General features: G+C 36.2%; 1 protein-coding gene across 1 annotated transcript in view; it reads left to right on the top strand.

Annotated features, from left to right (window-relative positions):
- The window catches only part of LOC148954734 (phenoloxidase 2-like), a 148,580-nt gene that overhangs the window by 48,209 nt on the left and 73,062 nt on the right, over positions 1 to 27,309 (top strand). Inside the window, exons 8-9 of the mRNA XM_089086717.1 lie at positions 14,053 to 14,220; positions 21,402 to 21,530. Coding sequence (XP_088942843.1) covers positions 14,053 to 14,220; positions 21,402 to 21,530 — 297 coding nt within the window. The remainder of the gene's footprint in view (positions 1 to 14,052; positions 14,221 to 21,401; positions 21,531 to 27,309) is intronic.

The raw sequence follows: 27,309 nt of genomic DNA, 5'->3' as shown, positions 1-27,309 counted from the left end.
ATGTCTTTTAGGATGACTTGATCCTCCAAAGTCCCCAGGGGGAGGGCTGAAAGTTATGAACTTTACTCAATGTTAACATATAGTATTGGTTATTGGGACGTATACAGACTTTTTCAGAGGAGATTTTGTCTGGTAGGGGGGGGAAAGAGAGGGTCGGGGGCTATATGGAAGGATCTTTCCATGAAGGAAGTTTTCATGGGGGAAGGGAAAATGCCATGAAGGGGGCGCCAGACTTGCCAGCATTATTTATTGGTTATTGGGAAGTATACAACCATTTTCAGGAAGGATTTTTTCTGGAGGGGGGGCTAGAGGAGGGGATTACTCTGGAGAATATTTCCGTGGAGGATGTTTCTTTGGGGTAAGGGACATTTCTATGAAGGGGGCGCCGGATTTCCAAGCATTATTTAAGAAACGATCAGAAGTTAAGTAAAAAAAACAAGTTTTTTCAACTGAAATTTAAGAAGGAATATTAGAACTTAAAACGAACAGAAATTATAACGTATGTGAGGGGTTCTCCCCCAAGTCAATAACTCACTCTTTACGCTACAGTTTTTTTTTAGTGCTTTCAAAAGAGCTATCTATTCTAATTAAACGGCCTTTGTGATTCAAGGGTTTGTGAATCAAAATTTTTTTAACTTTTAACGTAAAGAGCGTGGTATTGACTAAGGGGAGAACCCCTTCATATAAGTAATAACATATACGTAATAAAAAAAAACAATAGAAAAACAAGCGATACGGCTCAATAGTAATCGAAACTTTTAAAAACGAAATTTTGATGTCAATAAATGTATCAAAAGAATGTGTTTATAATGCTGATCCTAAATATATAAATTTTATTAAGTTTAGTATTACTCATCAAAGGCTACGAGCCTCAGAAAACTCACCTGATTTTTTAAAGAGGGGAAACATCCCCTACAAGTGAAAGAATTTTAATGAAAATCACACCGTCAGATTCAGCGTATCAGAAAACCCTATTACATAGGTTTGAAGCTCATATCTTCAAAAATCTGCAACTTTGTATTTTTTTGCCAGAAGAAAAGTATATGAATATAGAAGTTAGTTACGTAAGTTGATTTGTAAAGACATCCATTTAGCAAAAGAAAAGTAAAATTTTTATGCAAATAAAAGCTGCATTAACTAAAAAACGATCAGAAATTAAATAAAAAAAACAAGTTTTTTAAACTGAAAGTAAGGAGCGACATTAAAACTTAAAAGGAACAGAAATTATTCCGTATATGAAAGGGGCTGTCCCCTCCTCAACGCCTCGCTCTTTACGCTAAAGTTTTTTATTGTTTTAAAAAATAGAGTTGTGAGAAAGTCAAACTTTTTATCGTTTTAAAAAATAAAGTTGTGAGACAGAGTCAAACTTCAGCGTAAAGAGCGAGGCGTTGAGGAGGGGACAGCCCCTTTCATATACGGAATAATTTCTGTTCGTTTTAAGTTTTAATGTCGCTCCTTACTTTCAGTTTAAAAAACTTGTTTTATTTAATATCACAATAGGGATCACTTGAACAGAAATTAAAAGTTCTAGTGCCCTTTTTAAGTGACCAAAAAAATAGAGGACAACTAGCCCCCCTCTCAAAGCATTTTTTCCCAAAAGTAGTCTGATCAAAATTTTGAGATAGCCATTCTGCTCAGTATAGTTGATAGGCACAATAACTATATATTTGGACATGAGGTGACCCTCAGAACCACCGGAGGAAGGGCCGCAAGTTATGAAACTTGCCAATTGTTTAGATAGAGCATTTGTTATAGGGAAGTATACCACATTTTTCAGGGGGGGGGGGGTCTGGGGACTGATTTTTCACGGAGAGATTTTCCCATAGGAATTGAAGTTTTTGGGGGTGAAATCACCAGGGGAAGTTTTACACAAAAGGAATTTTCAAAAATTTGTATAAGAAAATCGTTTTATTTGTCCTACTTTCTGAAAGGTGACCCCATTTTGCATTTGGAGATACTTTTGAGGAATTATCCGGAGGGAAATTTTCAAAGGAATTGAAATTTTCTAGGAGATTTCTGCGTGGGGAGGGGGTCCACGGGGTAAATTCTCCATGGGGAAGTGTCACCAGGAGAAATTCTCCATGGGGGAAATTATTGGGGGAATTATTTCTCCCATGGTGAGAAACTTTCTGTTGGGGAGAGGAGGATTTCGAGAATTGTTTTCAACACAGGGGGATGCCCAATGACCTTAAAAAGGATGGGAGTTCGCATCGAGGATAGAATTTTTCGGAGGTAATTTCTTAGTTGAAGAATTTTACGTGGGAGGAACTTATTATGGGGTATCTTTCGTGGGGGATAGTCCTTGGAGGGGGAAGGGATTTCCAGGAATTACTTGAAAAACGATAAGAAATTAAATTTAATAAAAACGAACTTTTACTACTGAAAGTAAGGAGCGACATTAAATTCGAAACGGATATATATATATATATATATATATATATATATATATATATATATATATATATATATATATATATATATATATATATATATATATATATATATATATATATATATATATATATATATATATATATACATATATATATATATATATATATATATATATATATATATATATATATATATATATATATATATATATATATATATATATATATATATATATATATATATATATATATATATATATATATATATGTATATATATATATATATATATATATATATATATATATATATATATATATATATATATATATATATATATATATATATATATATATATATATATATATATATATATATATATATATATATATATATCCGTTTCGAATTTAATGTCGCTCCTTACTTTCAGTAGTAAAAGTTCGTTTTTAACCAAATTTAATTTCTTATCGTTTTTCAAGTAATTCCTGGGAATCCTTCCCCCTCCAAGGACTCATCTCCCACGAAAGCTACCCCATAATAAGTTCCTCCCACGTAAAGATTCTTCAACTAGAGAAATTACCTCCAAAAATTCTATCCTCGGTGCGAATCCCCCCATCCTTTTTAAGGTCATTGGGCATCCCCCTGTGTTGAAAACAATTCTCAGAAACCTCCTCTCCCCAACAGAAAGTTTCAGATCATGGGAGAAATAATCCCCCAATAATTTCCCCTGATGGAGAATTTCTCCTGGTGACGCCTCCCCATGGAGAAAATTTACCCCGTGGACCCCCTCCCCACGCAGAAATCTCCTAGAAAATTTCAATTCCTTTGAAAATTGCCTCCGGATCATTCCTCAAAAGTATCTCCAAATGCAAAATGGAGTCACCTTTCAGAAAGTAGGAGCAAATAAAACGATTTTCTTATACAAATCTTTGAAAGTTCACTTTTGTCTCAAAACTTCCTGGTGATTTCGCCCCCAAAAACTTCAATTCCTACAATGGGAAAATCTCTCCGTGAAGTAATCAGTCCCCAGACCCCCCCCCCCCTGGAAAAATGTGGTATACTTCCCTATAACCGATGCTCTATCTAAACAATTCGCAAGTTTCATAACTTGCGGCCCTTCCTCCGGGTGGTTCTGAGGGTCACCTCATGTCCAAATATATAGTTATTGTGCCTATCAACTATACTGAGCAGAATGGCTATCTGCAGGATTTTGATCAGACTACTTTGGGAAAAAATGCTTTGAAGCAGGGGGGCTAGTTGTCCTCTATTTTTTGGTCACTTAAAAAGGGCACTAGTCACTTTGGTAACTACTGTTCAAGTGATCCATATTGTGATATTAAATAAAAAAAACAAGTTTTTTTAAACTGAAAGTAAGGAGCGACATTAAAACTTAAAATGAACAGAAAGGAGTCCGTATATGAAAGGGGCGGTCCCCTCCTCAATGCCTTGCTCTTTATGCTAAGGTTTTTTTATTGTTCTAAAAAATAAAGTTGTGAGACAGAGGCATACTTTAGCGTAAAAAGCGAGGCGTTGAGGAGGCACTTTCATATACGGAATAATTTCTGTTCGTTTTAAATTTTAATGTCGCTCCTTACTTTCAGTTTAAAAAACTTGTTTTTTTTTTAATTTCTGATCGTTTTTTAGTTAATGCAGCTTTTATTTGCATAAAAATTTTACTTTTCTTTTGCTAAATGGATGTCTTTACAAATTAACTTACGTAACTAACTTCTATATTCGTATATTTTTCTTCTGGCAAAAAATACGAAGTTGCAGATCTTTGCAGATATGAGCTTGAAACCTATGTAATAGAGTTTTCTGATACACTGAATCTTACAGTGTGATTTTCAGTAAAATACTTTCACTTGTAGGGGATGTTTCCCCCCTCGTTAAACAATAGGGTAAATTGTATCGTGCTCGTAAACTTTTATGAGTAATACTAAACTTAATAAAATTTATATATTTAGGATCAGAATTATAAACACATTCTTTTGATACATTTATTGACATCAAAATTTCGTTTTTAAAAGTTTCGATTACTATTGAGCCGTATCGCTTGTTTTTCTATTGTTTTTTTTTATTCCGTATATGTTATTACTTATATGAAGGGGTTCTCCCCTTAGTCAATACCACGCTCTTTACGTTAAAACTTAAAAAAATTTTTTGATTCACAAACCCCTGAATCACAACGGCCGTTTAATTAGAATAGATAGATCTTTTGAAAGCACTAAAAAAAAATGTAGCGTAAAGAGCGAGGTATTGACTTGGGGGAGAACCCCCTCACATACGTTATAATTTCTGTTCGTTTTAAGTTCTAATATTCCTTCTTACATTTCAGTTGAAAAAACTTGTTTTTTTATGTAACTTCTGATCGTTTCTTAAATAATGCTTGGAAATCCGGCGCCCCCTTCATAGAAATGTCCCTTACCCCAAAGAAACATCCTCCACGAAAATATTCTCCAGAGTAATCCCCTCCTCTCGCCCCCCCCCCTCCCGAACACATCCTTCCGGAACATGGTTGTATACGTCCCAATACCCAATAAATAATGCTGGCAAGTCCGGCGCCCCCTTCATGGCAATTTCCCTTCCCCCATGAAAACTTCCTTCATGGAAAGATCCTTCCATCTAGCCCCCGACCCACACCGTCCCCCACCTACCAGAAAAAATCTCCTCTGAAAAAGTCTGTATACATCCCAATAACCAATACTAGGCTATATGTTAACATTGAGTAAAGTTCATAACTTTCAGTCCTCCCCCGGGGGGCTTCGAGGGATTAAGTCATCCTAAAAGGCATATTTATCATATTTTCGACCATGTTGAACAAAATGGCTATCTCAAAATTTTGATCTGGTGACTTTGGGAAAAAAATGAACGTGGGAGGGGGCCTAGTTGCCCTCCATTTTTTTCGGTCACTTAAAAAGGGCACTAGAACTTTTAATTTCCGTTCCAATGAGTCCTCCTACGATATTCTAGGACCACTGGGTCGATACGATCACCCCTGGGGAAAAAAAAAAACAAACAAATAAACAAATAAACATGCATCCGTGATCTTTGTTCTGGCAAAAAATGGAAAATTCCACATTTTTGTAGATAGGATCTTGAAACCTCTACAGCAGGGTTCTCTCATACGCTGAATATGATGGTGTGACTTTCATTAAGGTTCTATAATTTTTAGGGGGTCTTTCCCCCCTTTTTCGGAAAATCAGCCAAATTTTCTCAGGCTTGTAACTTTTGATGGGTAGCACTAAACTTGATGGAAGTTATATATTTGAAATCAACATTGAAATCTGATTCTTTTGATGTATCTATTGGTATCAAAAACCCGTTTTCTAGAGTTTCGGTTACTATTGAGCCGGGTCGCTCCTTACTTACAGTTCGTTACCACGAACTGTTTGATTCCAGAACCATTGTTTCGATGCGATCACCCAAGGGGAAAAAACACGGATCCATCATCCTTGTGTTGGCAAAAAAAAAATTCAAAATTCCACATTTTTGAAGACGAGAGCTTGAAACCTCCACAGTAGGTTTCTCTGATACACTGAGTCTGATGGAACGATTTATGTTAAGATTCTTTGGCTTTTAAGGTGTGTTTCCCCCCTTTCAAAAAAACCTGGCAACTTTTCTTCTCTGGCTCGCAGCCTTTGATGGGCAACACTAAATATAATGAATAATATGTATTTGAAATCAGCACAATAAGCCTATTCTTTTGGTATATATATTGATATTAAAAATCAGGTTTCTAGGCGTCGCTTACTATTGAGCGCGGGTCGCTTCAAACTTAAATTTTTTTTACCACGAACTGTTTGATTACTAATAACATGAATAAAAAAAAGGCTGATATGCACTATCATGTAATGCACTTTATCATGTGAAGACAATAGCTCAGCACCCGAAACTTATCCAGCTGAGTTCCGATTGTCAAACAGTTCGTGGTAACGAACTGTAAGTAAGGAGCGACCCGGCTCAATGGTAACGGAGACTCTAAAAACGGAATACTGGAATATCTTTTGATACCAATAGATACATCAAAAGAATCAGATTTTAATTTCTGATTTCAAATATATAAGTTTCATCAAGTTTAATCTTACCCATCAAAAGTTACGTGCCTGAGAAAATTTGGCTGATTTTCGAAAAAAAGGGGGAAAGACCCCTAAAAGTTATAGAACCTTAATGAAAATCACACCATCATATTCAGCGTATCAGAGAACCCTAATGTAGAGGTTTCAAGCTCCTATCTACAAAAATGTGGAATTTTCCATTTTTTGCCACAAGAAAGGTCACGGATGCATGTTTATTTGTGTGTTTGTTTGTTTGTTTTTGTCTTTTTCCCTGGGGTGATCGTATCGACCCAGTGGTCCTAGAAGACAGTGGGAGGGTCCATTGGAACTAAAATTAAAGGTTCTAGTACCCTTTAAGTGACCAAAAAAATGGAGGGCAACTAGGCCCCCTCCCACGCTCATTTGTTTCCCAAAGTCACCCAATCAAAATTTTTAGATAGCCATTTTGTTCAGCATGGTCGAAAATATGATAAAAATGTCTTTAGGATGACTTGATCCCCAAAGTCCCCAGGGGGAGGGCTTGAAAGTTATGAACTTTACTCAATGTTAACATATAGTATTGGTTATTGGGAAGTATACAGACTTTTTCAGAGGAGATTTTTTCTGGTAGGTGGGGGAAGGAGAGGGTCGGGGGCTATATGGAAGGATCTTTCCATGAAGGAAGTTTTCATGGGGGAAGGGACATTGCTATGAAGGGGGCGCCGGATTTCCCAGCATTATTAAAGAAAAAGATCAGGAATTAAATAAAAAAACAAGTTTTTCAACTGATCAATCGGAACTCAGCTGGATAAGTTTCGGGTGCTGAGCTATTGTCTTCACATGATAAAGTGCATTACATGATAGTGCATATCAGCCTTTTTTTATTCATGTTATTAGTAATCAAACAGTTCGTGTTAAAAAAAATTTAAGTTTGAAGCGACCCGGCTCAATAGTAAGCGACGCCTAGAAACCTGATTTTTAATATCAATATATATACCAAAAGAATAGGCTTATTGTGCTGATTTCAAATACATATTATTCATTATATTTAGTGTTGCCCCATCAAAGGCTGCGAGCCAGAGAAGAAAAGTTGCCATGGTTTTTTTGAAAGGGGGGAAACACACCTTAAAAGCCAAAGAATCTTAACATAAATCGTTCCATCAGACCTAGTGTATCAGAGAAACCTACTGTGGAGGTTTCAAGCTCTCGTCTTCAAAAATGTGGAATTTTGAATTTTTTTTTGCCAACACAAGGATGATGGATCCGTGTTTTTTCCCCTTGGGTGATCGCATCGAAACAATGGTTCTGGAATCAAACAGTTCGTGGTAACGAACTGTAAGTAAGGAGCGACCCGGCTCAATGGTAACCGAAACTCTAGAAAACGGGTTTTTGATACCAATAGATATATCAAAAGAATCAGATTTCAATGCTGATTTCAAACATATAAGTTTCATCAAGTTTAATCTAACTTATCAAAAGTTACGCGCCTGATAAAATGTGTCTGATTTTCGAAAAAAGAGGGAAAAACGCTCTGAAAGCTAGTTAATCTGAATTAGCACCACACCATTAGTATTCGCACACAATAGAACTCTACTACAGGGGATTCAAACATCTACGTGCAAACTGGGGGAAATCTCCATTTTTTGCAAGAAGACAGTTCACAAATGCGTGTTTATTTGTTTGTTTGTTTTTTTTTTTTTTCCCCAGGGGTGATCTTATTGACCCCGTAGTCCTAAAAAATTGTAGAAGGACGCATTGGAATGGACATTAAAATTTCTAGTGCTTTTTTTAAGTGACCAAAAAAATGGAAGATCACTGGACCCCCTCCCATGTTCATTTTTTCCCCAAAGTGATCTAATCAAAATTTTGAGATAGCCATTTTGTTCAGCATGGTCGAAAATATTATAAAAATGTCTTTTAGGATGACTTGATCCCCCAAAGTCCCCAGGGGGAGGGCTGAAAGTTATGAACTTTACTCAATGTTAACATATAGTATTGGTTATTGGGACGTATACAGACTTTTTCAGAGGAGATTTTTTCTGGTAGGTGGGGGCCGGAGAGGGTCGGGGGCTATATGGAAGGATCTTTCCATGAAGGAAGTTTTCATGGAGGAAGGGAAATTGCCATGAAGGGGGCGCCAGACTTGCCAGCATTATTTATTGGTTATTGGGAAGTATACAACCATTTTCAGGAAGGATTTTTTCTGGTGGGGGGGGGCTAGCGGCGGGGATTACTCTGGAAAATATTTCCATGGAGGATATTTCTTTGGGGTAAGGGACATTTCTATGAAGGGGGCGCCGGATTTCCAAGCATTATTTAAGGAACGATCAGAAGTTACGTAAAAAAAACAAGTTTTCTCAACTGAAATGTAAGAAGGAATATTAGAATTTAAAACGAACAAAAATTATAACTTATGTGAGGGGGTTCTCCCCCAAGTCAATACCTCACTCTGTACGCTACAGTTTTTTTTTTGTGCTTTCAAAAGAGCTATCTATTCTAATTAAACGGCCTTTGTGATTCAGGGGTTTCTGAATCAGAACTTTTTTTAACTTTTAACGTAAAGAGCGTGGTATTGACTAAGGGGAGAACCCCTTCATATAAGTAATAACATATACGTAATAAAAAAAAACAATAAAAAAACAAGCGATACGGCTCAATAGTAATCGAAACTTTTAAAAACGAAATTTTGATGTCAATAAATGTATCAAAAGAATGTGTTTATAATGCTGATCCTAAATATATAAATTTTATTAAGTTTAGTATTACTCATCAAAGGCTACGAGCCTCAGAAAACTCACCTGATTTTTTAAAGAGGGGGAAACATCCCCTACAAGTGAAAGAATTTTAATGAAAATCACACCGTCAGATTCAGCGTATCAGAAAACCCTATTACATAGGTTTCAAGCTCATATCTGCAAAAATCTGCAACTTTGTATTTTTTGCCAGAAGAAAAATATACGAATATAGAAGTTAGTTACGTAAGTTAATTTGTAAAGACATCCATTTAGCAAAAGAAAAGTAAAATTTTTATGCAAATAAAAGCTGCATTAACTAAAAAACGATCAGAAATTAAATAAAAAAAACAAGTTTTTTAAACTGAAAAGTAAGGAGCGACATTAAAACTTAAAACGAACAGAAATTATTCCGTATATGAAGGGCTGTCCCTCTCAACGCCTCGCTCTTTACGCTAAAGTTTTTTATTGTTTTAAAAAATAGAGTTGTGAGAAAGTCAAACTTTTTATTCTTTTAAAAAATAAAGTTGTGAGACAGAGTCAAACTTTAGCGTAAAGAGCGAGGCGTTGAGGAGGGGACAGCCCCTTTCATATACGGAATAATTTCTGTTCGTTTTAAGTTTTAATGTCGCTCCTTACTTTCAGTTTAAAAAACTTGTTTTTTTTATTTAATATCACAATAGGGATCACTTGAACAGAAATTAAAAGTTCTAGTGCCCTTTTTAAGTGACCAAAAAAATAGAGGACAACTAGCCCCCCTCTCAAAGCATTTTTTCCCAAAAGTAGTCTGATCAAAATTTTGAGATAGCCATTCTGCTCAGTATAGTTGATAGGCACAATAACTATATCTTTGGACATGAGGTGACCCTCAGAACCACCGGAGGAGAGGGCCGCAAGTTATGAAACTTGCCAATTGTTTAGATAGAGCATTTGTTATAGGGAAGTATACCACATTTTTCAGGGGGGGGGGGGTCTGGGGACTGATTTTTCACGGAGAGATTTTCCCATAGGAATTGAAGTTTTTGGGGGTGAAATCACCAGGGGAAGTTTTACACAAAAGGAATTTTCAAAAATTTGTATAAGAAAATCGTTTTATTTGTCCTACTTTCTGAAAGGTGACCCCATTTTGCATTTGGAGATACTTTTGAGGAATTATCCGGAGGAAATTTTCAAAGGAATTGAAATTTTCTAGGAGATTTCTGCGTGGGGAGGGGGTCCACGGGGTAAATTCTCCATGGGGAAGTGTCACCAGGAGAAATTCTCCATGGGGAAATTATTGGGGGAATTATTTCTCCCATGGTGAGAAACTTTCTGTTGGGGAGAGGAGGATTTCAGAGAATTGTTTTCAACACAGGGGGATGCCCAATGACCTTAAAAAGGATGGGGGGATTCGCATCGAGGATAGAATTTTTTGGAGGTAATTTCTTAGTTGAAGAATTTTACGTGGGAGGAACTTATTATGGGGTATCTTTCGTGGGGGATAGTCCTTGGAGGGGGAAGGGATTTCCAGGAATTACTTGAAAAACGATAAGAAATTAAATTTAATAAAAACGAACTTTTACTACTGAAAGTAAGGAGCGACATTAAATTCGAAACGGATATATATATATATATATATATATATATATATATATATATATATATATATATATATATATATATATATATATATATATATATATATATATATATATATATATATATATATATATATATATATATATATATATATATATATATATATATATATATATATATATATATATATATATATATATATATATATATATATATATATATATATATATATATATATATATATATATATATATATATATATATATATATATATATATATATATATATATATTATGTTTAAGAGATAATTACTGGGCAAAAAAAAAAAAAAAAAAAAAAAAAAAAAAAAAAAAAAAAAAAAAAAAAAAAAACTGTCTTCCTAATCCAGCAATTGAGACAAATGTGCACTTGAACGAGGCTCTCATTCATATATATATATATATATATATATATATATATATATATATATATATATATATATATATATGTCCATTTATGAGGAGAGCTTCCTCCTCCTTAATCCCCCGCTCTTTATTCTAAAGTTCGACCTTATTTCTTAATTTTTTAAGAACTATTCCTAAAACACTAGGGCCGTGTAATTAGAATCAGTGCCTTTTTTGAAAGTTTTCAAAAAACTTTAGCGTCAAGATAGGGGTATTGGGGAGGGGGCAGCTCCCCTCATTTACGGAATAATTTCTGTTCATATTGAGTTTTAATGTTGCTCCTTACTTCCAGTAGAAAAAAAACATTTTTTTTTTTAAATTTAATTTCATTTAGGGATGAAAGATCAATCTTCAATGTCAAAGATTAGTTTGTGTGTTGCTTTAGACTTTGCGACTCACTTTGTGGTTCACTCACTGGATGTGGGTGCAGGCAATGTAAAAATGCTTCTTCTGGCTATAATTCGGAGACTGACAAGTTTCATATGTTAAACTAGCGTCTTCTAAAGTTTGCTTTTTAGTAAGGGCATTGCAGGAAATAGTTAGAAGTTATTATTACAAGTGGATACCAGTGTTTATTGTTCACACAATTAATAATTATGCTTACTACTACTACTACTATCAACTCACCGCAACTCACCGCACTCACGAAGCCACCTGAGGCCAACACAGCTACGCACGCTCCTCCTCCACCCCAATCTATTCAAAGTCTCCCTTTTTACACCCGCCTACGAAGTTCCCATTTCCTTCAAAACTTTCTTTATGACGTCCTCCCATCCCAGACGGGGACGGCCTGCTTTCCGTTTAGCCCTAGATGGTTGGCCGAAAAGAACAATCTTCGGCAATCTGTCATCCTTCATCCGCACAACTTGTCCTAGCCACCTCAACCTTTCTTTCGTTATAGCCCTAGAGAGCGGTATTGAACCACATTTTTCGTATAGCCTATTGTTTGAAATACGGTCAGTCAGCCGGGTACCCGGAACAATCCTTAAGCAATTTCTCTGGAAAACATCTAGCAAATCTTCATCCGCTTTTCAGAGCGGCCATGCTTCAGAGTTTCAGAGTTTCGTTATAGCCCTAGAGAGCGGTATTGAACCATATTTTTCGTATAGCCTATTGTTTGAAATACGGTCAGTCAGCCGGGTACCCGGAACAATCCTTAAGCATTTTCTCTGGAAAACATCTAGCAAATCTTCATCCGCTTTTCGGAGCGTCCATGCTTCAGAGTCATATTTGACCACTGTCATCACTGTAGCTTCTAATATTCTAATCTTGGTTTGCAGACTTATCTCCCTATTCTTCCAGACTTTTTTTAACTGTGAAAATACACCCTGACCCTTGGCTATAAAGAATGAAAAAATATATATCTTCAAGGTCCCGTACACAAATTCCTGAGTTCATACATGAAATTGGAAATACATATATGTCCAGTTTCAGAGTATAACTATCCATAACTCACCAAATACTTGAATATTAGAGTGATTTTCTTTTTTTGTTGGCAAAAGAAAACAATAAAATTGATAAAATTTCAAGGTCCTCAAAGGTTAGCCCAATCGAATACCTAACCGCAACATGACACTCATAATCAGTAGTATCAAAATCAGGCTACGTTATCATCGTTGAAATTTTTGGTGGAACATATTTTTTAAATGAACAAATACTTTTCTTTAAACTAGCACCCCTTGGCCAAGTATATAACCCTCATATTTGTACTTAGCGCCGTCGACTATCCTGCATTATATGGTCAAACCTTCTGCTGCTTACTAATCATCTATCAGTCACATTTTTTTCAGGGGAAGGGGGGGCCTTCTAACTAATGCCTAGAATTCGACTGGAAACTTAGAAAATTCACCAGACAAAAATAAAGACTACTAGACAATATCTGATTACATTTTTAAAACTGATCAGGGAAAGTGCATATATTTTTTTAAGTTCCAAACACCAACAGTATTAAGTAATTAATAAAAAAAATTAAAAAATTGCAACCAAAATTATACAATTTTTTTGTTAAGAGTAAAATTCAGATTACAGATTTGAATTCAATGTATGAAGTTGCATTAGAATTACAAGTAGACTCTCTTGAGCCAAAAGCCACTTTTCCTAGTTTTGTGTGGTTAAATTTGTGAAAAATATCCAAGATTTACTCTTATTCTAAAATCATACATCTTGAAAGAATCCATTTCACAAAGACCTAGAAATAGAAGCAGGCAAATACGCAAAAGGAGACCACTTGGGTCAATGCCCTTTTCGAAGTCTCGATATGTTTATGTTTTGTATTATAATCTCTTGGAAAATACATAAGAACCACAAACAGAATCTCTTCGACCAAAACTCGCTTACCCTAGTTTTAAAGTTTCTTTTTCATACTTTGAGTTTTTAATTTAACTGTAAAATTGTAGACCTAAAGGAAGGTACGCACATACTAGGAGACTCTTTAAGCCCCTTCAAAATATTTTTTTAAGTTTTGCTATATAATTTCTTATATTATCTACATAGTTCTCATTTTTAAGCACCCCTCTAGAAGTATCCATTGTGTTGCCTAGTTGGAAGCTAGTGTAAGTATAAAACGGCCATTAACCATTTGCTAGAACCTATCGTTTACATAGCCTTCTTCTTCTTTTTTCTTTTTTTTTTGTCGTGTATTTTTAAATTAATAGACCTTAAGAGAAGCACGCGCACACACAAGTAGACTCCTGGGAGTCTACTCAATATTTTTATAACATTAATAGAGACTGACATTCTCTTATAAAAGACGTCTCTAATTATTTTTCAATATTTTTCTCTTATAAAAAAGTCTCTTATTCAAGATGGCCATATTTTCCATGGCCTCAAATGAGCCATGGCCTCCATGGCTTATTAATTATGGTCTATTTGCAGGCTGATGGCACTGAAGTACGATTAGATGCTGAGACAGGGATTGATATCCTTGGAGATATGATTGAGCCGGCCCTTTCTTTCTCAGTAAATCCAAGGTTTTATGGTCAGCTGCACAATAAAGGACATGTCTTGATTGGTCATTGCCACGATCCTACAGGGGCCAACAAGGTAAGAAAATTATCGAATTGTTTTTAGGGAGGTAACAAAACTTCAAATATATACAACTCTTTTAAAGCTAAGAACTTTAAAAGGGTATGATTTAAATCTGAACTACTGGAATCAAGCTACCATACGGGGTGGGGGACCATTGGACGTGTGAACCCCTTTGTTTTAATACTGACTCTAGGATAACCTGTCCTCTTGGACTCCCCTTCAAAATATTCTTTTCATTTGTTATACCTTGTTAACAAATACAAATATACAAAGTAACCAATGGGAAAAAAATACTACCACAGCCTTAAGAAATACGTAGTAATCAATTTTGTTCACTTTTAAATCCGGAGACAGTTCTAAAAAATTCATTTTTACAGATCTGTTTAGTCATTTCTAGTTTTTTCAAATTCTCAGTTCCACTTATGCGCATATGTCAGGTATCAGCCTTGAGATACTTCTACGTAGGTAGAACAAGGGTTATACAAGGGGTTTTGAATTAAAGTTTCGCCTTTTTTATGCTAAAAACTAGTAGGTGTGGTAGGGATACTGGTAGGTGCGGTAGGGATACTGATAGGTGTGGTAGGGATACTGGTAGGTAGGGTAGGGATGGTATAAAGGAATTGCCAGCAAAGCAAGCATTTTCATTAAAAATTAAGCGGTTTGTAAAAAAATACTCAATCTTCTACATCGGGCCAGAAATTCCAAGATAAGTAGTAGTAAGTAGTATGACGGCACTAGACCCTTAAGATCCAAACCGGCGGTGCTGATCTCCGTTTCGTGACCCTTCAGCCAGGAAGTGCAATGGGGGGCTGGGGGCCAGCCTGTGTTCCAAGATATGGAGCTAGAGATCATGTTACTGTTGCTATTGAAAGGCAGAGTAAATGTAGAAATGCGCTTGATCCGAACTACAATTTTTGCATGTTATTTACCTGAAGTAAAATCTATTTTGTTTTGTTTTAGTGGATTTGATGGATGTTCGTATTTTTTTTTTCATTGTACATGTTCTGTTCCATTTCGTTGCCTTTTTTTTACTTATTTTTTGTTGCTGTTGTTACTCCGTTTTTTTAACTGCTGCTTAAAACCGGAAATTAATCTCATTGATTTATATTAAGAAATCAACTGAATGTAGGCCTATACAGTTTTACTTTTGTTTTTTGCATATTTGGCTAGATGAGCGTCAAATCTTTTAAGTGTTTTTGTTGTTTGGGGTTTGACGTGTTCAACCAATAGGTCATATGCATTCGTATCACTTGGTTTTTCTGTGCCTTCTGCAATCACTAGCTTGCTTGAGTGCCGCTTCAGTCAATATTCACTGAACTAGATCATATATCACTTAACTTGTTATCGGTAGAGAGTTATTCACCCACAGACACTGCTTGCATTGAAAAACAGGAATCAAAATAATGCAACATATGCTTTTTCATGCAGCAATTGAAGTACATATACAACACAATTATAATCAATAATACATTTTTACATTATAACCTGTCACATACTTCCAGATATAGAAAGTTAATTTTATAAAATAAGGATAATAAAACCAATAAAATAGTAAATGGGATAACTATAAAATAAAATAATATGAGAGGGGCATCATGGCCTTCAAGATTAAAATAATCTGGAGCCATCTACCACTTACCTTGCTATTTATAGGGGTTATTCACTAGCGACAACTGCCAGCATTTATAAAAAGGAACCAAAATGATGCAATTTACTTTATCAAACAGCAATTAAAATGTTTATAAAACTCAATCATAATAAAAAAATACAAATAACTTGTAACCAGTCACCTAAATCAGACTATAAACCAATAAAATACAAATAAGACAACTCTAAAAAAAATCACATGCAGTAAAATTTTTAGGGAATGAACCCAACCAGTAGTCTTAACCAAATTACTTAACAAGTTTGTGCTGAGTAATACAGCGCAAATTCAAGGAAAAATGGTGGAGAGATAACTAGTCATTTGTCTGAGAAGGGGCTAACCTAGGTCTATGTAGCCTAGTTATAGTACCTTCTGGGCTAGGTATAGACTCCTTTCTTTTATGTTTCCTTTCTGCTTTGCCGGGACTGCTGGTTTATGCTGACATTGTGGGAAGGCTTGAACCATCTCTATTTAGTTTTTCAACTACGGACTGCATTTTGAAAATATTCTGGTACTAACTTAGAAAGCAGTTCACAAATATATGTTATAGCCTAAGTTAGGTCAGAGATCTCCTTTGAAACACCTTAAAACATGGCCATGTACCTCATGTTCATTTCCACAACTGAAGGTTGATTAGGAGTCAGTGGAGGGAAAGGGTCTGTGTGTACCATGGGAATCTGTTCTGTACAACTTGGAAGTCTTTTCTTTAAGACCTCAACAGCAGTCCTCATGGTGACATTATTGGTGAATGAGTAAGCAACAATTACTTTCTTTCCATTAGTATTGGAAACTCCTTGGAGTTAGCAGCATGGTTTCCATTATAATTTGGGCACTTAAGTACCTGCTCTTCTTTGCTATGTTTGATTGGGAACATTCGTCAAGGGTGTGTTGTCCACTACATAGTAGACATCTTCTACCTCTGCGACAATTAGAAGCCATGTGGCCAAAGCTTTGGCAATTGAAGCACTGTATTTTCTGGGGGGTAAATTGCTTTACTGTATACCTTGTACCCAGAACAGAGATTTTCAGTGGGAACTGAACAACCTGATTGAAGGTGCAAATCAAAGGGACAACAAAAGGACTTGGATTTTTGAAGGCCATTGTCACTTGCTAGATTACCATTGTTAGTGGTTTATTGGTCTCATTTGGACCTTCTACACCTAGGGCTAGAATACTTACTCTAAAATTGGTAACAGGGCCACTATTTGTCAGTCATGATAAATAAAATACCAATAGATTAAAAATAAACAGCTAAAACAGCAACGTCACACAAATGATACAAATATAAGCAGAGGGGGGTGGCCTCAGTCAATAGTAGGCTAGCCTATACAAAGCAAGAAACATATATCAGAAGCAGGCACTGCATTAAATGACCTAGCAGGGTTGAAATGGGTTCATAAGCACTCTCAAGCAAGCAGTAAAAACAAGCCAAGCCAAAATTCAACCGCACACCAAGTGTACAAGCGTCAGGGTCCCAAAGGGGAGAGCCCTTGTGATTTCATCAACAAACCGTGTCACAGAGCTAACCCAACTAGGTTAGTAGCAATATTAAATATATTTAGTATTTTTGAAATTCTATTCGTCTTTTCTTCCTTGATATTTTTAATAGTATATCACACAGAGAAAAAACCTTTGGCTTCTTCTTCGCTGGAACCAAGTAAAGAACAAACCATGTTGTTATCGTTTTTGCCCAAACCACTCTTTAAAGTAAGTCACCGAAGCAAGGCCGCATACAGGCGGGGGGGGGGGGGGAGTTAGGGGGTTTGAACCCCCCAAAAGTTTTTCTGACTTGTAAAAAACGTAACAAAAATGGACATAAACCAATTTTGTATGCGCTTTTTGAATTTTTTTATGTAAGCCCCCCCCCCCAAAAAAAAACAACTTTTTTTAGTTAAATCCCCTCCTAAAAAAAATCCGGGATACGGCCCTGCACAGAAGTTGGAAATTTGGCACGAAAATGAAATTTTTGAGGCTTTAGAAAACTTGTCTGTCCTTTCCCATAATAGCTTATGGTAATCGAGTGCAAGTTCTGATAGTCATTCAATTTAGAATTATCAAAAAGCTTTAAATTTAAAGCTTTTTGAAGCTTTAAAAGCTTTAAATTTAATTTTTTTAAATTTAAAAAAGCTTTAAAAGTTTAAAGGAGGTAATCCTCTGCACACGGCCAATGAAAAATAAAAATTTAAACTAAGAATTATTTTGAAGCTTAATAAAAGTAAGCAGGAGCGTAATTTGCTATGCAGCAGGGGGGCAAATTCCCCTCCCAGGCCACGGTCTGCCCCCCCAACCCCAGTTTACCCCCCTTCCCCCTTCCCTAGCTGAAATTTAGTTTCTTCCAAAATCTTATCAAAAATAAGATAAACCTGCATAACTCAAGCATCAACAGAAACAGATCAGTTCTTTAGTACATGTTTGCCTTTAGGGTACTATAACTTACCTTTTAGGGTACTATAACTTATCTTTTTATAGTGCTATAAAATACCTTTGCAGTATGTATGTATAAATTTATTACCCATCATAAATGTAAATTACAACACTGATGGAGTATAAAGAAAGAAAATGGAAAAATTCTGACAAATACAAACAGAACCAAAATAGAGAAGAACAGACAAGAAGAAAAAAAATACAAATAGGGTTAATTATGTGTAAGAACAAACCTATTATCAAAGACGGACAATTTCAGAGGTGCTTTCATCAATAACCTGCCTCCGATATCTCTCATTTCTTTTCTGTACTGCGGACACTGGACTTGCAACTCCATACCGCGAGGATAGTGAGCTGTTATTAGTCCAGAGCAGCAGCCTTAGCAAATAATTCGCATACTTGTAAAAACACTTCCGTATATCCTTAATATCTGAAGCAGTAAGAAGAGACCAAAAGGGTGCAAGGTCAAGTAGATGCGGAACAGTAAATGCATTATAAACGCTAGCTAAGATACGGCGGTTAAATTTAATTTTTAACGCAACTAGTGAATTATACGCATTCTTAGCTTTTCAGGCAAAAAAATCTTTCAAAAGTTGACGCGTGGCGCGAAGATTTGACCCAATCTTTACACCAAGATAATTCAGTGTATCTTGTTGTTTCATAAAATGTTCATCTAACTGAACATTTGTCGGGCAATCTGAATGGTGATTGAACGCCAGGAACTCAGTCTGACTCTCATTAAATCGAAGACCTATACGTTTATACTCCCTATCGAGAATTCCAAAATTTTCAATTCCAAAGGCTGTTCTACTAATATCAAGGATGTCATCAGCATAGTTAGCTAGCAAAACATCAATACCATTAAATATACATGTGGTTAGAACTTTCTGTTGTGGCACAATGACAGTATTATAAAACATGGGGGGGAGAAGTAGCAGCGCCCTTTTAAGTACTTTTAAAGTACTAAATAGTACCTTTGTGATACCAAACGGCTTGTTTTTTTAGTTTTTACTGTAATTTTAACTTTATTTGGTAAAATTGGCTCCAATTTTGCCAACCCCTCGCACGAAATTACGCCCCTGATAACTAAGCTGATTAATTTGAGGCTCCAAAGCGTAAAAATGTGCGAGTAGTGCATAATTTCACATCAGCTATTGCGGAGGAGGGCTGGTTGGATCTTTGTGTTTCCCAAAGTGTGTTTTGATGCGCACGTATTCTAAGTAAGTGTGAGCCTTCGAATAAACAGAAAAGGAGATTAGGAGTGGGAGGGGTTGGAAATTCTGAATGTCCCTTCACTCCCTGGAATATGTTGGACTAGACCTATAATGTAAGTGCTGTGGGGTTAATCCCCTTTTTGGCGAAATAATTTGTTTAGGGGTACCAGGAAATGTCCAGGGATGGGAAGGTGGCTAATTTCTGCCATGAGCTTTGTTCTTACCAAGATTTAACTGGGAATAATTCCCATTTTTCAATTGATAAATAGGGCTTAATATGTTTTTGTTTCCTGAAGATCATTGCCCCCTGGCCTCCTGTCGGCGTCTATTGGATGTAACCCAACAAAAAGAGATTTTTCCAAAGAACTCAACTTCATATCTATCTAAATGAAAGCTCTTTAGTTAATTTTTTCAGATACTCCCCCCTCCTCAGATATATTTGAGGGCACACATTTCAGGGAGGATTATTGTTCTCAAACCATGGTAGTGCAAATATTAAACTTGAATGTAAAAAAAGGGGGTTGAAGGGTCGAATTAGTAACCTTCCTCACATTTAGGGGACCCTTCGATCAAACTGTTTGCATTAACAAATAGTAAGTAAAATAGCAGTCTTTGTCAATAGAAACAGAAACTCTAAAAAACAAAGTATAACAAGAAGTCATTACATTTTCAACAGTTCGGGGTAACGAACTGTTAATAGGGAATGACTCGTCACAGTAGTAACCAAAACTCTTAAAAACTAAATTTTGATGACAATAGACGGATCAAAGGAATTAGTTTTTTATGCTGATTTCAAATATATAAAGTTCATTAAATTTAGTTGTAAATCTACGAGTCTGAGAAATGTTGCATAGTTTTCGAAAAAGGGGAAAGGTACGCCCAAAAAATAGAGCAATCTTAATGAAAATCACACAATCAGATTCAGAATATGAACCCTGATGTAGAGGTTTCAAGCTCCCCTCAGCAAGAATTTTGAATTTTTTGCCTGATGAAAAGATAACGGAGGATTGTTTGTTTGTTGTTGTTGTTGTTTTTTTTTTTTTTTTTTTTGTTTCCCTCAAGGGTAATCATATTGAATCGATGGTCCTAGAAGATTGAGAGAGGGCTTGTTAAAACACAAATTTAAAGTTCCAGTGCTCTGTTTAAATGACCAAAAAGATTTGAGGGTAAGTAGCCCCCTCCCACGCCCCTTTCTTTCCCTAGTTTATCCAATCGAAATTTTAAGAATGACATGACACCGCACAGCCCCTGGGGAAAGGGCTATAAATTGTGAAACTTGGCCATTGCTTACATATAGTTTTTGTTATTGGGATGCAAACAGGCAATTTAGGGGGGGGGGGCGGGCTATTTTCCTCAGGGGAATTTTTCTGCAAAGAAGAAAAGCTTCTAGGAGTGAACTTTCCAGAGGAATTTTGACATGGAGGAATCTGCGAGAATTTGGCTACTCAATCTTACATGTTCCGAGGATTGTCCCGGGCAATTTTTAGCGGGCTTGAAATTGCCTGGGGGATATTTCCGTGAGGGATTCATTCTTGTATGATGTGCCAGATAAAAGGAATTAGTGCTATTCATGAGACTTGTGACAGTTGAGGTTGGAATAAGGTTAGTAGTTGGTTTGGTATTGAATCAGGAGTTAAGCAGGGTTGGACTTTATCTCCAATTATATGGATCCTTTTGATGTATATTTGTCCAAAGGAACATGGCAAAGAGTATGGGAGAGCATGGAGTCAAATAGGAAGGTAACATACTCCTAGACTTATATTAGCAGATGATTTGAGTGTCCTAGAACAGAATATGAGAAAGATTTTTCGATATAATTTATATATTTTTTCCTTTATCTTTTATTTGTTTTACTATACCATTATTACTATACTATAGCCCATGTTTAATTTTGAAGCTCATTTTGTTCTTAGGAAAACGGTGGGCCAATGACTGATAGTATGACAGCAATGAGAGATCCGATTTTCTATCGCTGGCATAAACACATCGATGAATTGTTCTATGAATTTAAAGAAACTTTAGGAGCGTACACAAAAGATGAGGTGAGTTTTTTGCTTTCAATCCAATTCGTAGGCTTTGATATAAATTCTGAAAATTCTTTAATTAAAAACTTAGAAAAAGTACGCATATATTAAGATACGTAGTAGCTTTTAAATGGGCAATTAAACTCCTCTCTATGGCCTTGCGGTAGTCAACTAGTCTTGGCACAAAAAATAGGAGAAAAGGAGACATATAATTTTAAACAGCAAAAAAAGAGATTTTTTCCAGTTTTTGACTTACAGTTTTTGTTTAGACCCCTTGCCCCTGTTTTCTTAGATTTTCTTCTGTATTCAAGTCATTCTGGATTCCTAAGTTGTTTCAAAAACTCCTTTGCTTAAAATTTATAAAAGTACGTTAATATAATCAGTAGCTTTAAAATGAGCTAGTTAAAAATCTCTCTATAGCCTTTCTGCAGCCTGCTAGGTGAAGATTAGAATATTGGAAGCACAGTTTATATAATTAGCAGTATGATCATTCTCTATCTCACTCATTATAAAAACCCGGACCGGGGTGCGATTGCTCCGGAGAACGTTTTTGCAGATATAAACATAGGCGAAGTCAGATTAGCGGGAATGCAGGTTAGTCTATTTCCGTCTGTTTCCATCAAAGTGCATTGAAACAAGTGAGAAGGAGTACAAGTGGGAAGGAGTGCAAAGTGCATTGAAACAGAAATAAGTGGGAGGAGCTTTTTGTTCACGAAGACCAGAAATGATCTGCGGTAAGCTTACTGGGTATATTCTGTCTACTGTGATTGGAAGCTACAGTGATCACAACAGGCAAGTCTGGTCCTGAAGCACGGGCAATTTGGAGGACAGAGGAGGTTTTGCTGGATATTTCCAGAGGAATTGCCTACAGACTCGTTTGGGCATCCGTATCACTGACACGGGTACCTGAGTCGACAGTGTATGAAATTTAATTAACCCCTTAGTGTTACAATCTCTAAATTACATAGTGATCGGTGATCTTATTACAAATATCAAATTGACTGTATTAGAAAGGATATGTTTTTACTGTCTTCCGCTATACTTCATCATTTGTAAATCTAAATGGTATCCATCACTCTGGAAGTACAACTGACATTGACAACGCTGCGTCTTCTTCATACATCTATTCTTTGGCCGTAACTGTCCATGATGATGAAAAGGATATTAACGTTCTACGACTATCTGTGAATTTTCGCTTCCTTGTGTTCCAATAGATTTGAAACTCAAAATGAAATCTAAATACTTTTCCAAGTACAATTGCCCCTGCTGTCTCTAGTAAGTGTAACCTATCTTTTGTTGCAGTTTCAATATCAGGGACCTGTCAATGTTTCTGAGCTTAATCCGTATTACAAAGAAATAGTGTCATGTCTGAAAGAAGCTGAATGTACAGCTATTCTGTTAGAATGTAACCGCATTGGTACTCAAAAACAATCTGGTCGGAAGATCCCAATTTAAAGGCTGTAAAAAACACAGCTAAATTCTGTCTTGAAGTTTGAAACGATTGTGGCCGCCCACGATTGGGGTGTGTTGTGAATTCAAAACAATATAAAATGAATTATAAGAAGTGTCTTAGGTGAGTAAGATATCGCGGGATGGACTTCCCTGTGAGTAAATGTGAATTGCGTGAAGAGATTAATCCCAAACATCTTGAGATTGACATTCTGCCTATCTAGTAGAAGCATCATTCTTCTATTCTTTCGCTTGCTAATTATCCTGTACATGCCGTGCATTCTCGTCTCATTGCACCGTATTTTACAGCGGGATGTAATTCTTATTACATATTCCGCTGTTTGTAGTGCTATTAAGAACTTAAAATCTGATTCCACTGATGTAGCTGGGCTATGTAAAATTCTTCTTTGTTGGCTACTCTTTCCTCGGGAAAATGGAAGACTTAACAGTGATTTTATACAACGCTTAAGGTTCCCTATGGCTTGAAATTAAGACTTGTGTAATTTATGGTATGTTTGTAGGTTTGTACTGGGGCTTTGCACAATAGTTTGTTGGTGTCAAAGATCATTTTCATTATCGATGTTGCTTGTCTTCTAACCGCAAATATCTTTGTTCTTCACATTTGTTTTTGATTCGTTTTGATCCTCGTTGTTGCAAGCCTTCAAACCGCATTTTTATTTCTTCTTCATTTTGTAAATTTAGAGGTTCATTTTAGATTGAATATTTCTAGAGTTTAAAGCCTTTTTTTTATTTATGAGGAAATTAAAGGTTTAGGTTTTGAAGGAAAATTTTATTTTTATGACTTTTACTTTTCTTTTATTCATACAAAACTGAAGAATCTTTTATCTTCTACCCACATATTGTTCTTCTTCATTTTGGATTTTCATTTTAGTTAATTCGGGTTTTTTCTCGATGCCCTTTGTCTTAGCTGCGTGGATATATCTAGTCTCATTTTATGTTTAGACTTTTGTATTAGCGCAGGGCGTCATTACAATACTGAGGAAAAATGGGACGTCATTTAAATGAAAAGTGTTTTTCCGAAATAAGGCCCTAAGCAATATTTTCCCAACTCGTGGCCTTTCTAGGTCTTTTATTTCGGGCCAGAAAATCCCAAAACGCCCTTTAAATAAAAATGAAGTCGTTTTCAAGGAAAAACTATAAATACATAAACAATTATTGCTCGTTTAAAGAGATGAAATATATATACTAATATAATATATACAAAACACGGGATCCTGTCGGCCAAATACTGTGGCAGTAACACCCCACAGATAGTAAATTTATAGCAGCTGAGTAGTATGCTTCGTCTGGATTTGCTTGCTGCCCTAGGAATCTTTATGTTATTTGCGTACGCCTCTACACCTTTTCAAAGAGAGTGAGTATCCTCTCACATAGCATTATACTTCTGGTCACGGCAACCTAAATGGAATTTGAGGGTCGATAAAGTGAAATTATGTCACTATTCTAGTTTTTCTAAACCAGTATTGCCTATAACTTAATATATTCAAATATTTTTTGATAACTTGATAGGTCATTGGATTTGAATAAAAGGAATACAAATATTTTGCCTATGAAATAGACTGTCGTGTTGTAGCATTTCACAGTTTGAATAACTCTTTCAAAGAGTAAAATAGATAAGGAATTCGCAAATTGGACACTATGAACGATATTAATTAATTAATGTTTTGAATAATATGTGAATGATTCTAATTAGTGATTGGATTGTATGAAGGTGGAGAAAAAAAGGATTAAACTGATTAGCAGTTAAGGTAACCCCGAAGGAGTTGTTAACTCAGGTAATTTGTTATAAATTTGAAACAACATCAGTCTATGAAAAAGGCTAACGACGATAGAATGACATTGTGACTTGACCTAGCTTTACCTCTCCGATGTGGTCTGTATAATACAAAAGTGATGTTTGAAAAGTATTGTCAATTTAAAATAGGATTTAACGTTCCCTTCGTTCCCCCATTTCTGAGGGCAGGGGAGGGGGTGGTCAATTTTGGAGGGAAAACCAAAAATACTCAGAATCGAAAATAAACGAGATCTGCCTCAAGGGGAAGGCTCAGAGGCCACTCGTTCCCCCATTTGTGAGGGCAGGGGAGGGGGGGGTTCAATTTTAGAGGGAAAACCAAAAATACTCAGAATCGAGAATAAATGAGATCTGCCTCAAGGGGACGGCTCAGAGGCCCTTCGTTCCCCCATTTCTGAGGGCAGGGGAGGGGGGAGTCAATTCTTGAGGGAAAACCAAAAATACTCAGAATCGAAAATAAACGGGATCTGTCTCAAGGGCAAGGCTCAGAGGCCCTTCGTTCCCCCATTTCTGAGGGCAGGGGAGGGGGGGTTTAATTTTGGAGGGAAAACCAAAAATACTCAGAATCAATAATAAATGGGATCTGCCTCAAGGGGAAGGCTCAGAGGCCCTTCGTTCCCCCATTTCGGAGGGCAGGGGAGGGGGAGGTCAATTTTGGAGGGAAAACTAAAAATACTGAGAATCGAAAATAAATGGGATATGCATCAAGGGCAAGGCTCAGAGGTCGTTCGTTCCTCCATTTCTGAGGGCAGGGGAGGGGGTCAATTTTGGACGGAAAACCAAAAATACTCAGAATTGAAAATAAATGGGATATGCCTCAAGGGGAAGGCTCAGAGGTCCTTCGTTCCTCCATTTCTGAGGGCAGGGGCAGAGGAGGGGGGGGGGTCAATTTTGGAGGGAAAACCAAAAATACTCAGAATCAAAAATAAACGGGATCTACCTCAAGGGGAAGGCCTTGGCTGGTGTTTGCATGTCCAAATATTTGTTCTTGCTGGTTTGTATATCCGAACTGTATGTCTTTCTCGGTTCTCTTGTCAGATTTTTATTATTTGCATGTCCGGGTCAGCTTTTGTAAGGCCGAAATTTTGTCTTTCATGCTTTGAAGTACTAGAGTGTCTTTCTTTATCTTTGTGTGTGTGTGATTCTATTTGTTTGAATGTCTGGGTTGGTGTTTGCAAGTCCGAAAATTTGTCTTTGTTGGTTGGAATGTGTAAAGTGTCTGTCTTTCTCTGTTTGTGTGTCTGATTCTACTTGTTTGCATGTCTGGGTTGGTGTTTGCAAGTCCAAGTATTTGTCTATGTTGGTTTGAATGTCTAAACTGTCTGTCTTTCTCTGTATGTGAGTCTGATTCTATTTGTTTGCATGTCTGGGTTGGTGTTTGCAAGTCATAGAATTTTTATTTGTGGGTTTGAATGTCTAAAGTGTCTGTCTTTCTCTGTTTGTGTGTCTGATTCTATTTGTTTGCATGTCTCGACTGATGTTTGCAAGTCCAAGCATTTGTCTTTGTTGGTTTGAATGTCTAAAGTGTCTGTCTTTCTCTGTTCACCTGTCTGATTCTTTTTGTTTGCATGTCTGGGTTGGTGTTTGCAAGTCCAAGTATTTATCTTTATTCGTTTGAATGTCTAAAGTGTCTGTCTTTCTCTGTTTGTTTGTCTGATTCTATTTGTTTGCATGTCTGGGTTGGTGTTTGCAAGTCTGAGAATTTGTCTTTGTTGGTTTGAATGTCTACAGTGTCTGTCTTTCTCTGTTTGTGTGTCTGATTCTACTTGTTTGCATGTCTGGGTTGGTGTTTACAAGTCCAAGTATTTGTCTATGTTGGTTTTAATGTCTAAACTGTTCTAATTTCTCTGTTTGTGTGTCTGATTCTATTTGTTTGCATGTCTGGGCTGGTGTTTGCAAGTCCAAGTATTTGTCTTTGTTGATTTGAATGTCTAAAGTATCTGTCTTTCTCTGTGTGTGTGTCTGATTCTATTTCTCTGCATGTTTGGGTTGGTGTTTACAAGTCCAAGAATTTGTCTTTGTTGGTTCGAATGTCTAAAGTGTGTGTCTTTCTCTGTTTGTGTGTCTGATTCTATTTGTTTGCATGTCTAGGTTGGTGTTTGCAAGTCCAAGTATTTGTCTTTGTTGGTTTGAATGTCTAAAGTATCTGTCTTTCTCTGTGTGTGTGTCTGATTCTATTTGTTTGCATGTTTGGGTTGGTGTTTACAAGTCAAAGAATTTGTCTTTGTTGGTTCGAATGCCTAAAATGTGTGTCTTTCTCTGTTTGTGTGTCTGATTCTATTTGTTTGCATGTCTGGGCTGGTGTTTGCAAGTCCAAGAATTTGTCTTTGTTGGTTTGAATGGCTAAATTGTCTTTCTTTCTCTGTTTGTGTGTCTGATTCTATTTGTATGCATGTCTGGATTGGTGTTTGCATGCCCAAGTATTTGTCTTTGTTGGTATGAATGTATAATGTATCTTGTAGTTGTTTTCGTTTTTGCTTTATTGTTCGACTTGATAGGAATTCTGAAACCGGATGGTCGTTGAAATTTCTCAAT

The sequence above is a fragment of the Artemia sp. Qi Xiang Cuo genome, chromosome 3 (assembly GCF_049724085.1).
Source record: "Artemia sp. Qi Xiang Cuo chromosome 3, ASM4972408v1, whole genome shotgun sequence".
NCBI lineage: Eukaryota > Metazoa > Arthropoda > Branchiopoda > Anostraca > Artemiidae > Artemia > Artemia sp. Qi Xiang Cuo.
This window is presented reverse-complemented; position numbering and strand designations above follow the sequence as displayed.